The sequence below is a fragment of the Amblyomma maculatum genome, chromosome 3 (assembly GCF_055883805.1).
Source record: "Amblyomma maculatum isolate TAMU_Amacu chromosome 3, ASM5588380v1, whole genome shotgun sequence".
Classification (NCBI taxonomy): Eukaryota; Metazoa; Arthropoda; class Arachnida; order Ixodida; family Ixodidae; genus Amblyomma; species Amblyomma maculatum.
This window is the reverse complement of record NC_139346.1, coordinates 219667781-219681087: the sequence shown is the minus strand read 5'-3', so window position 1 is coordinate 219681087 and position 13307 is coordinate 219667781. Positions and strand designations below refer to the sequence as shown.

Sequence of the window (13307 nt, the reverse complement as noted above, 5' to 3'; positions counted from 1 at the left end):
TTCTTTTTTTTTTTCTTCTTTTTTTTTGCTACATTTAGGTCTCATGTCCTCGGAAGTAAATGTATCATTTACTGCTGAACATGCTTCAGCATAGCCAGAAGGAGCCATTCGATCAATTTACTGGTAAATACTTGAAAACAAAACCTGAATTCACTCCTTGTTCAGCAGGAGCTGTAAGTGTTTAATTTGAGGTAGATAATCTGAAATGCAGCTTGGCTATTTTTCTTTTTTTTTTTTTTTTAAGAAAACCTGTTAAAGGTGAGGTGGCTGCTGCAAAATACAAGATGAGAGGAAGGCAGAAAATCAGGAATTGAAAAAAAAAAAAAAAAAAAGAAGAAGAAAGCTTCCTCATGTTTGCACTTTGGCTCTGAAGGTCAAGAAGGTTATTTAGATGTTGATTTTTTTTACATTGCTACTCTTGACAGCCAACATTGCTAAGGAACTGCATTTTGTTCTGTTAACTAGTACTTTATTCTTACGTTACTCTGTTATGTTTCAAAGCGTAGCCTTTTGTGTGCAGATTGTTATCTCTGGCAAACCATGGCCAGTAGTGCTTGCTGATTTGGAAAAGCACTTGTGACACAACAAATGATTGCAGTTGTGGTGGTTCTGCTGTCCATTTAGTTGGGCCGGCACCAAGTGAAAGTTTTTCGACTGGTTTAAGAAGAAAGAACCACTGTGGTCAGTTGGATCACCCATATTTAAACGTCCAGCCCCAACAAAGTGGACATGTGCATTGCAATAGCACTACCGGAATTGGCTACAGCTTACTTTCTGAGAACTTTTGCCACACTCTGTAACTTGCATGCGTATCCAATTTTGCAATCAATTTCTGGGTACATGAAAAAATGCTGCACAAATTGAAAGGTGAAGAAGTGCCCTCCTGCTTGCTTCTCTTGCTATTGTGGAGGTAACGTACATTGAATAGATACAGGTTGTGTGGTGTTCAGCAGTATTTTGTATATCATTGGTTATGGGATTTTCCTTTCTTTTTTTCTTTCTTTCTTCTTTTTTTTTTTTTTTTTTTTTTGCATTGCATGTACTGCTCTTAATTTGGCTACTTTCCACAGTAGATGGTACATGTCTACTTCTTGTTCTTGTGCCTTGTCTCTGTAGAAGTAGTACCGTATTTACAGGCCTATCTCTGTTAACCAAAATACAATAATATCACTTGCATCCTGAGGTACGGAACCATCTAACATCATGCAATGATAAGGGCATACTAGGATTGACCTACATATTTTTGAAATATGCAGATAGTTGGCACAGATAGCCTCATTAAATTAAATAGTCTCTACTTTTTGGACAGGGTTATGAAACACATGCGTAGGCTCACAATAAACCATTTTGAGGTAATGAAATTTTTATGTGAACACTCTGCTCTTGCCTTCATGATTGGCAGAGTGAAATTGAGTGGGCATTTTGTTAATATCTTCGTAAATACGGTAGTAGTCAATTTGTGCTCTGCTTGTCAAGGCTTATTGCAGCTTGCACGCTCCTTTCGTTGCTGTCGGCTGTTTTGTGAAGCAGTATTTGTGCTTGTGTGGAAGCAGCTGGTTTTCATGGAATGCTGATTCTAAGTAGTTTTGTGAGATCCTGCTTTGCCGCAGAATGTTGTTTAATACATCCCTGCCTATGTTTAATGGGGATGTGCATGATTTGGGTGTGCTCTGTTGCTTTCAGATGAACCCCCTTGTGAAGAACAAGAACATGGTAATTCTAAATCTTCATCCCTCTTTTGTAATGCTTACCTTGACGGTTTTCATTGCCCCTAACCTCATTGCTTTGTTTGCGACAGTTCTAAGCCGCCATTTGTAGTACATTGTATTCAGAACCCATGTTTGACTAACCAAACCAGTCAGGCTAGGATTAGTTTACTTTGTATAAACGCACATATTTTAGATGCGCACTCTTCTTGCAAATGAGCAGTAAATGAATGAGGCTTTTCTGTATTCCTCATTATATGCCTGGAGGGTTCATTTAATGTGTGTGTGTGTGTGTGTGTGTGTGTGTGTGTGTGTGTGTGTGTGTGTGTGTGTGTGTGTGTGTGTGTGTGTGTGTGTGTGTGTGTGTGTGTGTGTGTGTGTGTGTGTGTGTGTGCGTGCACCTTACCCAGCTCATTTGCACAGAAATTTTCACAGCAATGGTCAAAGGTCACCGCACTGGGTTCTCTTTATCCAAAAACATCTGAAACGAGTAAAATAGTTATTACGTCAGCGCTTAGATCTAACAGCAGAAACTGTTCATCTTGGACGAGTACTAGTGAGCTTCCCAGGAAGTAATGTAGGTTTGAATCCATCCTATGGGGATCTTTTGTAGAGCCATTTCTATGTTATTTCAACTGAAAGATGGCCAAAAATTTGTTCATAATATGTGAGACAGTTCAAATAAACTGGCAATTAAAATTAAGCACGGGCAGTTCAAGGCATCAATAATGATGTGATGAGCTTTGACCACATGGGCCCTAGGCTTTCAAAGAGAAGTCCTTGGCAGATAGTGGAGAATCAAGGGTGTGATTTTTTGTAAATGACCTCATTGGCTATACACAGGAGCATTGTATATACCGGAACTTTCTGTAATTGTAGGTTTGAGACAAAACATGGAGTGGCCGATTGCTTTGTGAACGTGCTCGTCTCCTGTAAACTGCATGCTGTGTGAAGGCTGCATTTTTGCCTGCAGTTTGCTAAGGAAAAGCGTGCTGTCAGCAGCTTGTCTCTAGTGGTTTGCTGTAGTGAGCGGTTTGACTGCTTCAGTAGTTTTGCTGTGCACCCTGACTGTGTCCATCTTTGCAGTGGGTTAAGTGCTGTAGAGGAATGAAATGAGGTGACAAGAATATTCTCTCTTTCCAGGTACTCTAGGGCCATATTAAGCAGCTCAGAGCCTGCCAGATAGGTGTTCAGTGGTGGGAGAGATAATTGTTCTGCTGTAAAAGTTAACTTAACATGTAAGTTCAGGAACACATTGACGGGCTTAGCATTGTCATTGGTATGTATGTCTGCTGCTACAGAAGCAGATTACTGCACAAAGGCTTGTATTGCCAGCTGGTCATATATGATCCTACAGTGGTGATCCTCTTTCTCGGTCCCAGTAAAAATATTCGGCGAATCGCTGCTCTTCATTTTATGACATTGTGTTGTCATTGCCATGCAAAGAACATTGTTTAGTCACGATGGAACACAGTAGACTTCTGTACAGAGAACCTTGAAAATAGGCGATAGCTTTTTCAAGGCCTTATAGGCCCAATTAGCGAGGGAACCTGCCATCGGTGTTCAGGCACAAAAGTCATCTGAATCACCCAGTGTCAATGTTGACTACAAAAATTTGCGATAAGTTGAATATCCAGTCGGAACTCACGCTGTAGACATTGCATAAACATAGTGATACCTAGTGACACTTGGTGATACTGACGTCATAAATAGTGAGATAAAATAACAAAATGAAAAATATAACAAAACAAAAAACAAGAAGCTCAAGTTGACACATTCATGCTTTTGCTCCCGAAAGTTCCTTCTGCCCACCACAAATTTTTGAATTCTGTTGTGTGCAACTGTGCAGAATGGCACTACCCTTCTAAGAGCTCTTTGGACCTGGCTAGGTCATTTTGGAAACCGAGAGGCAGGCTGGTACCGCATTCAATTTGCCTTCTCCATAATCATGGTTCCATTCTTAATAATTTAAAATCTGAAATATGAAATTCAGTACTCTTTGGTGTTCACTATTAATGTTTCACTAGGTTGAAGGCATTGTTAAGCCTACCAAAGCGGTGTGTATTAGGCTTTAGCTTCAGCAATAAAAAGGTTTATTATTTTTTTTTATGCAGCTTAGCTGTAATTCATGGCAGTTTACTATTGCAAACATGGGTAACTATGCGTGCACAGTTAATGAGTTCAGATGTGAATGAAGTGCTGTGAAGCCCAGTCAAGGTTTTCATCGCAACAGTGCTGACCTGCATCACATTTGAGCACTCTGCATGAGAGATATGGTGAGTTATAGTTTCTCTAAGTGGAATAATTGGTGTCTCCGGGGTATGCCACCTGTAATCATGTAACCTAAGGCGAAGAAGTCGATACTAATGCTAATATAGGGAAATACTGTACTGTTTCAAAAAAAAAAATTATGCTCATACATCATCATCATCAGCCAGACTATACACACTGCAGTGCAAAGGCCTCTTCCATATTCCTTCAATTAGCCCTGTGCTATACTTGACTCTTGCAAAACTCATCTGCCGTCCCTAGCTGCTATGCTCTCCTTCCCTAGGAATTCAGTTTGTTGGCTACCCTAAGCGATAGTCAGTTATCCGCTCTTCACACTACATGCTCACGCATTGAGACCTTATTTGCAGTGCTTCTTTTTCAAATATGTGTGCTGCAGGGTTCGGTTAACCTGGTAGGAAAATAGAACGGACTTCACCTCCGAACAAACTATGGGGGGCGAAAGGGTCAATTTTTGAACTGATACAGCAATTTCGATTAGATTGCAAGGCAGAAGCCTTTATGGGCTCATGAGTGTCCGTGCATGCATGTGTGTGACCACAGCAAGTGTCACACTTCTTCACAAGATTCTGCGGGGTTCTGTTTACCTTTAAAGCTGTCAATGAAGAACTTTAGTTAGTGGTAGATAGTGACCGATAATGATAGCGGTAGTTAGTGATGATGATGATAGTTATGATGGTGATGACAGTGACAGTTGATGATAGTGATATCAGAACTCATGACCAACTGTGACGTCATTGTGACGTCACATCCAGTCATTTCTAATAACAGAAACACGTCGCCTTGACATATTCACTGGCCCCGCCAAGCGTCGAATCCAGGTGTCCGTGCTGCACCTTTCATGTGCCGCCTCCTCAAATGCCGCGCCACACAACAAAAGAAGCAGGAATAGTAAAGCAGGAATCAGCCGCGTTTTCAGTTGCTTTACAGGAAAGAAAGGGTGTAGTATTTGTCACAATTCTCCGTGGACACCTGAACCACGCCGTAAGGGAAGGGGGAAAGGTAGGAGTGAAAGAGGAGAGCTATCATAGTGGAGGGCTATAGACCACCACGAAATAGCGGCTTTCGTCTCATTGCAGTTTAATGGTCCAAAGTGCCCCCTAGGATTTTTTCAGGGATGGCTTATCTCCCTCTTAATAGAATATATTCCAGGTTTCATCATCTTAGCACAAATAGAAAAAAAAAAAAATTTAGCTGTCATAACGTGTAATTAAGTGTGTCAGCTTAGGAAAACTAGCATTTCAAAAATCATGAAGATGCTCTAACCATTAGTGCTTAGATAAATTCTAGGCAGTTCTTTGTACTATAAGATAAAGCCAATTGCGGGCTCTTTATGACATTTCAAAAGAATCTGAGCATTTTAAAAGTGAACTTCATTTTTCCTGTTGTCATTGTATGTCACATATTTTATACCTTTTTTCTTAGAAAATAATTAGGAATCCGAAAAAAGAAAACTTTATCTTGTTCCGAACAAAATTTTTGTCCAGAAACCACCTTGAGAGCAGCCTTTGGCGAAAGAGTTTGGAAATAGTAGTTTTCCTAACAGTGCTGCTCTTCTTAAAATTGCAAACTGAGAAAAATGTGTTAAATGGTTTCAGAACATCCTATTCAAATTTAGGGCCTAAATTAATAAATGAAAGTGGTCTGGTGCATACATTGGGCTGTCCATTTCAACACGACACTGCTCTGTGGTGATTGCTTCAAGCTGCACTTTTTTTTCAGCTCTTCAGTTCCCTTGTCTGTGCTCGTAAAATGTTTTCCTTGGTTGCTTGCTGTGCGTGCTTTTTCGTCTGGGATCCCTATTCAATCTCCAGCTTGTCGAGCACTTTGGTTAGCCAGGCTCCCAGTGGTGCGGAACAGCGTTCGAAGGTTACATGCTGAGTTTCAGCCAATCCAAGCTCTTATTTTAGATTACCAGCCAATCCGCTGTTGCCACAGCCCAGAATTCGCCTTTTCTCTCTGCATTTATTTTAGTTGTCTTCTGTACATTCAGGTTCTATTTGGCTAGAAACCACGAAAAGCAAGCATTCTAAATTTGGAATGCACTCTGCATTCAGCTTCTTGTCTGCTATGCAGCTGGATCTTTAAATCAGCATTCATAGGCGATTACGATGGGGAGTGCACCCCAATTCAAAAAAAAAAAAAAAATTACTCGGTGAGAAGTTTCTGTAATACATGCATAATCCAAAACATTTAAAAAGACGCTTTTTTAGTGAAAATTGTGATTTTCCTAATGATTTGTTCTTAAAGATGATAAAGATTTTAGGCGGCACCTAGGATCCCTTAAGAGCAATAAGGCGAATGCCTTTCGGCAGTGCTTGGTTTCACAGCTGCTGGCAGAAGGCATGCAGCGGTTTGCACGCATGGCTGTGGCTGGTCATGCTCCCTCTTATAGACGGAGGTGAATCCGTCGTCGACGCACCCTTACGTTGCCATGGAGTTGGCAGGAACGCTAGACAAGGAGAATTAAAATATATTTCTCACGTGCCTGTCGTGGCGCAGTTGCTTAGCACATTCGGGTGGTGATTGTAGGGGTAGGCATTTGATTGCCAGTGGTGAACGATTTTTTTCTTTGAGGTTAAATTCTGGTCTGGCTTATGTGACTTGTGTTGGATTGGATTTGGATCTGTCTCGTTTGACACACTTCTGTGGACACCATTTATAAGCCAAGAAAGGCTTAGTGTGTGTCTTGTAAGGTAGGCGGAATGAATACCACACTGAGAGCATCGATATGGCACTCATTTTGGGCAGCCTTGCCAACCCAGTCTGCAGTGCTCTGACTTTGCAACAAGCCAATGGCATGCATACTTCCAAGCAACGCACACAACACAATGCATGCCTTTGGTGTGCAACGCTTCGACTCTAAAAAGTCGAAAGCATGCTTAGAGGTTTAATTCGTGGCATATACCATCCCTTCAAAAGCATGCTTAGAGGTTTAATTGGTGGCATATACCATCCCTTGCCTGAGTATACTGTGTGCCTACTTTATGCTGTGCTGATAGCTCAGTCATCAAAGACTGCTGTGCCGCTATTGTTATCGGGATTGTCCTGTCGGCAATGTGGACCTTAGGCTCAACATGAATTTTGGGTGCATGTGTGCATGAAAGGAAGGGAATGTGACTGCTTTTTTTCACGAACCTGGCCTTCTGTTGGTGTCGCAGAAGTCTGGTCGGTGGTGCGCCATGCACGTCCGCATAGCCTGGGAAATCTACAACCACCAGCAAAAGCAGCAGCAGTCCTCCTCGTCGGAGCCCACCTCACACAAAGGCGGTCCTGCGGCAGTCGTCAGTGGTGCCTCAGCTCCAGGTGGTCCACCTCCTTCCTCCGCGTCACTCTCTACGAAAGGGGATCTGCTGCGGCCACCCAACCACCACCTCTACTCGTCTCTGCCCAGGCCACATGACTTGAGCACCTTCCCTTCAGCACTGCTGGGTGCGGCAGGAGGTCAGTTGGCTGTGTGTTCGCACATTTATGTGCGAGCGGGTATGTCCTTATTGGCAGTAGCACCTTCTGGACAGTAGTCTGTAGAAACAAATGGGCTTTTAATGTCTATGGCTGAATGGGAAAGCTGAGTATTGCTAAGGGGATAATTAAAAAAAAAAGACCCTTCAATATCCCGACAGGTGTGTGACAGTCTTGAACAAATGCATCTGTGCGAGATCTAGCAAGCAACTAACCGCAGCAAGGAAAGAGGATTTCTCCAAATGGCTCACCGACAACGATAAGAGCGGGGGCCTTACAGAAAAGCCTTTTCCTTACGGAAAATAATTTACGTGGGTTTTTATAATGTGCCTTATGGCAAGCTTGCAGAAAAGAAAAAAAGAAAAGGTGCCCATTCATAGCTGTCTATGTGGGCAAATGCCAGATTCAGCTTCTGAAAGGACCAGACAAGGTTGACTTCAAGCTGCTTGAAGCATCATTCGCAATAACATTGTCTCCAAAGTGATGCTTTTGAAGTCAACATTATAAGCTTACAAAGCAAAAGTACCGTATAAACCGGAATATAAGTCGAGATTTTTTCTTAAAAAAAGCAAGCTAAGGTCGCCCCTCGTCTTATATAGCGGTCTTTAGCAGAATGTGAGTCACAGTCTGGCAACGTCTAGCGTGCCTGCAGCAGTTCTGTGCATCTCCGCCGGCACCCGGGAGTTTCTTGAGCGACAGCAGAGGGCAGTCGGCCGGGTGGCTTTAGGGGTGCCCAAACACATAGCGGTGGAGGGAATCCAGGGCGAGGTTGGATGGTCCTCTTTCTCAGCGAGAGAGGCGGCGGCCAAAGCAAAATATGAGGACCGACTGATGCGCCTCCCGGCAAGTAACCTGGCACATCAGACGCTAATCCACCTGGTGTATGCTGGAATAGCAACGAAGTGGACAAGGCGGCTAGCGAGGCTGCAGAGACGGTACCATCTGCCAACAGTATGCCTCTCGGATGTACCGGCGGTGAGCCAGGGGAAGAAGCTCAAGCTGAAGGTGAAGGAAGCTGAGACAGCTGAGTGGATGCGCAGGGCAAAGGAGAAGTCATCCCTCGCATTGTACAGCGCGCAGAAGACAGGGATTAGTCCTGAACCATGGTATGACAACTCCGTGGGGAGCGGACTACTGGCTGAAGCCAGGTGTGGAGCCTTGAGGACGCGGCAGTGGCGATCTAGGTTCACTAGCAAGTGCGTAGCCGACTGCGCCCTCTGCGGAGCGGAGGAGGAAACTGTGGAGCACGTGATACTTGGATGTGTTGCGATTTCTCCCGCCCCTCGCATGGCGTCGCTGCCGGTCGCCCTTGGCTTCGCAGGCAACACGGCTGACACGGCAGAGGGAAGCACCGACGGGGCCGCGGCGTCACATGAAGAGGGGAGCGGAGTGTTATCCCTTGGTGCAGTCGTGGAATGTACGAAGAGACGCCTGGAGTTCTGGTGGACACGAGGAGCAGTGCGGCCAGAGCGGCGTAAAGACATGGAGTGAACTAACATCTGTACTCTCCTTTTTCCTTTTTTTTTTTTTTTGTGTGTGTGTGTGTCTTTTTTTTTTTTTTCTGGTCAGATCCCACTGGGTGATCGCCCGTTCAAAAGGGTACGACCATATCGCCATCGCCATCGCCATCGAACGGACAGCCAAAGCCGTATCGACATCCAAACGTGGTTGCATCAGTTGGATTTTTGTTTTCAGTCACTGGCGTGTTAGTCTTCGCGTGTGCAGTTTCGTTCAACCACGTGCGTTAGCAATGAATATAGCGGCACGCGGAGGCAGTTTACTGCGGCTTTCAAGAAGAAAGTTATAGAGTTCGCCGAAGCGAACGGCAACATGGCCGCTCAGCGCCAGTTTGGCGTCTCAGAAAAGAGCGTGCGGTATTGGCGCGGACAAAAAGGTGAGCTGTTCGCGTGCAAACCGAGCAAAATGTCCTTTCGTGGACGTCGTGCAGTGCACCCACAACTTGAGGACGCACTTGCGGACTTTGTGCGGCAGCTTCGTGCGCGCTCACTACCCGTGACTGTAGATTCAATTCGCTGCAAAGCTCTGGAGCTCGCGCGTGAAGCCGAACTACATCGAGAAGAGTTCAGCGCACCGAAGTCATGGGTGCGCCGTTTCATGAGGCGCAAGGGATTTTCCCTCCGCCGGCGCACATCAATATGCCAGAAGCTGCCGGAGGAGTTCGCCGATAAGCTCGTCAGCTTCCAGCGATTTGTAATTCGCCTTCGAGAAGAGCACGGCTACATGCTGGGACAAATTGCAAACGCCGACGAGACCCCAGTGTGGTTCGACATGCCTTCGTCTACAACGGTCAACGAACGCGGCGCCAAAGAGGTGAAACTTCTGTCGACAGGAAGTGAGCACTCGCGCTTCACTGTCATGCTTGCATGCACAGCTGATGGCAGAAAGCTGCCGCCTTTTGTAATTTTCAAAAGGAAGACTATGCCGAAGGAAGCTTTCCCGCCAGGTGTTGTGGTGCGCGTCAATGAAAAAGGCTACATGGACGAGGCCATGATGGTTGATTGGATCCGTGTGGTGTGGAATCGCCGGCCCGGTGCACTGCTGAGTCGTCGGAGCATGCTGGTTCTGGACGCATTTCGCGGTCACCTGACCGAATCAGTAAAGCGTGTGCTCAGCGAAGCTAGGACGGACCTCGTTGTCATTCCTGGTGGAATGACGTCCACCCTTCAGCCACTCGACGTCGTACTCAACAAACCGTTTAAGGACAGAGTGCGGCAGGAATACAATGCGTGGATGTCCGGCGTCAATCCGAAAACGCCGACAGGTCGCCTGCGAAGGCCTCCGCTTGCGACCGTCTGCAGCTGGGTGTTGTCGGCCTGGTCTTCTTTGCCGGATGCTATGGTGCAGAAAGCATTTAAGAAGTGCTGCTTAAGCAACAAGCTTGACGGAACTGAGGACGACGCACTGTGGGAGACGGCGAGCGACAAAGAGTTATCTTCCGACGACACTGCTGAAATTTCGGAGTGAGACCGTAGCTCCGCTAATGCAGGGACGCAGCCGATGTTTTAAATAAATGCGTTTCGGCAATTTTTGGTTGTTTTCTTTTTTTTTTCTTTTTTTCACTTCAAGGTAAGGGGGTCGACCTATATTCCCACTCGACTTATATTCCGGTTTATACGGTAGCTCGATATACAATGGCAGAAAGGCAAGAATAAATTTCTGCATTGCATTTACAAGTGGTATCAAATACCACATTAAAATGGTGGCATCCTTTCTTTGCTATAAACAAGCGCAACATAAACTATTGGTGAAGGTCATTAATAAGCTTGGTCATCCAGCTGTGTCCAATGGTTATGGGATTGAAAAAGTTACGTGTACACTGAACTGGTTTCCTATAACTCAAAACCATATAACAGGGCCTCGAGGGTTGGGAAAAAAGATCCGAATTATACAAAGGCGTTTAAAAAAAAAACACACATTTTTCACTCCAGCCAATTTAATGGATGAAAGAGTAAACAATGGTCTTTGGCTTTTCTGTGAAGACTGTCCTGCATGTCATCAGCTGTTGGAAATAAGAGTGCTCCAAAATGCATCCTTCACGGGTGCCAAGCGATAGCAATGGAGCCTTGCAAGTGGCAATCCCCATGTAAGGATGGCTGCACCATGTAAACAGCTCATGATGAGCGCACATACAGAAGCGACGGTAATGCACGTTTTTACTAGAACAGTGCAGCACCTTGTACAAAAACTAGTGATGTTCAGATCAACTTTTATTGCTTTGTGACTTGCTCACTGCGGTGACTCATGAGGAGGGACGGCGCCCTTCAACAGATTGCGCCACAACTTGCCATCATCTAGAGGTGGTATGCGTTATTGTATGTCGAATTAAACTGTAGCGTTTTTTAAGCATACACTGCAAGGACGTTGTGTGTATATACAGTAAAAACTCGTTAATTTGAATTTTTAGGGACCGTAAAATATGTCCGAATTATACCCTTCTAGGTGCTCAGCGGCTCGCATGCTGTCTGCAGTGCCCCAACAAAATTCCTCTAGCACAACGAGGGCCTCTGCTGCTTCCTTCACAGTGTGAATGGGCCGAGGCTGCTCCTCTCATGGTCCCTCTTCCTCCTCCGAATCTTTGCCGTGCAGTACGACCCTAACAATTTCTTCATCAGTTAGCTGTAACGACGGCGTCATTAATGCCGATGTAATGAGCGTCACCACGCCCAGCAGAACACCTCCGAAATCCGGGCAGTCATCTTCATTGTCGTCTAGCGACACTTCGGCCACTGTGTCATCTCCGAGACATCAACAGCGTCGGTCCATAAGAAAGAGTTGCGAGCACTTCTTAAATTCCTCCGGGTTGGAAGTAGAGAGCCGCGAAAGGGCGAGCGGGGATCATCGGGCTGACAACGCAATTGGTAAGCCCAAATCTTGCTACCTGATGCATGAGAGAATGAAGAGACCGCCAGAATCGATCGGGCCTCAACTTCCGACAGCGCGAGCTTTGCATAGCACAATGAAAAATTTGGAATGCTTCTTCTGCTAGAAAAAACAACATGCAATGGAAAACTGCGCGGCTGAGACGGAACTAGTAGAAGAAAAACACCTATTACATGAAGACGGCCGATGTTTCCGATGCACGAGGCCGAGACACACTGCCAGAATGTGTAAAAACAAGGTATTGTGCAGCGGGCGTCGCAGCAAGCACGTCACCACAATGTGCAACCCAAACTTTATTCCTGACCGACGAGACGATCGATGGTCTGAAACACCACATGATATTGAGAACGCTGCTCCGGTCGACCTACAAATAATGCAGGGTAGTTCGACACCAACAGTTCTGCTGCAGACTGTAACTGCACGGGCGGAGAATCGAAAGAGAAGAAAACTTTCACAGATAATGTTCGATACCAGCAGCCAGCGTTCCTTTATTACCGAAAAACTATCGATGGAGCTCAACTGCAGGCTACTCGATGCCTAAATCCTAACAGTAGGGGTGTTTGGAGATTGCAAGGAAGAAGTAGCTTCTGGAAAGTTCAAGTGACTGCAAAGCCGACAAAATGACATAACGTGTGAGATCGACGCTCTCGAAAAAACACAGCAGGACCTCCCCTGCCCAGACGGAATTATCCTGGCTAATTTATAAGAATTGGGCTATAGTCTGGGCGATGTCCTAAACGAGCTGGAAAACCACAAAATCGGTATTCTGATTGTATCAGACCATTACCGGGGGCAGTGACAGGACGAATTCGTCGGCTGAACGGCAGCCTTGACCACGTTAGAAACCATGCTTGGATGGGCAGTTCATGGCAGGAACTTTCCACGTTCCCCGGATGTGAGCTGCACCCAGGCAATCGTTATGAGAGCGACAGTAGAAGGAAAGGACCCTACAGTCATCCTGAGGAAGTTCAGGGAATTCGAGAGCTTGGAAATTGTTGACAAAAGAGGAGCATCAAAACAGGCGATGGGAGGTGTAAAGTCGGACTCCCACCACAGTCAAGCACACAACTAGCGACCAACGAAGAGATCAAGCGGCGAACGTTAGATAACCTCTTCAGCATTAATTTAAAAAAAAATTAATGATGTACAATAAAATAAAAAATAAGATACAAATAAAAAAAATTCTTGGAGTGAAAAGATAGTGTCAAAGGCACCTATTTTTAAATCAAAGCTTAAAGCGTAAAGCTGCAAAACCAGGTTCTCCCACAGAGAGAGATGCCAAGGCAGAAAGGCAAGTGCGATGCTTAACTATTTTGAAAATTGTATCTCGATTCAGTGGCATTTAAAATTCCTGCAGCCAAAAATAGTGTTTCTCGGCTAACTTCCATAAATTTCATGCTATGTAAATATTATCTCTGTAATGTTCACGTCTGGATGACTATGGTAGGG

General features: G+C 45.1%; 1 protein-coding gene across 5 annotated transcripts in view; it reads left to right on the top strand.

Annotated features, from left to right (window-relative positions):
* LOC146197749 (uncharacterized) overlaps window positions 1–13307 on the top strand; it is a 523674-nt gene that overhangs the window by 480094 nt on the left and 30273 nt on the right. For 4 of the 5 annotated variants that reach the window (XM_084599656.1, XM_084599658.1, XM_084599659.1 and 1 more), the window contains 2 exons: window positions 1684–1713; window positions 7157–7439. In XM_084599656.1, the coding sequence (XP_084455782.1) occupies window positions 1684–1713; window positions 7157–7439 (313 nt within the window). The remainder of the gene's footprint in view (window positions 1–1683; window positions 1714–7156; window positions 7440–13307) is intronic. The other variant, XM_084599657.1, reaches the window with a different exon arrangement.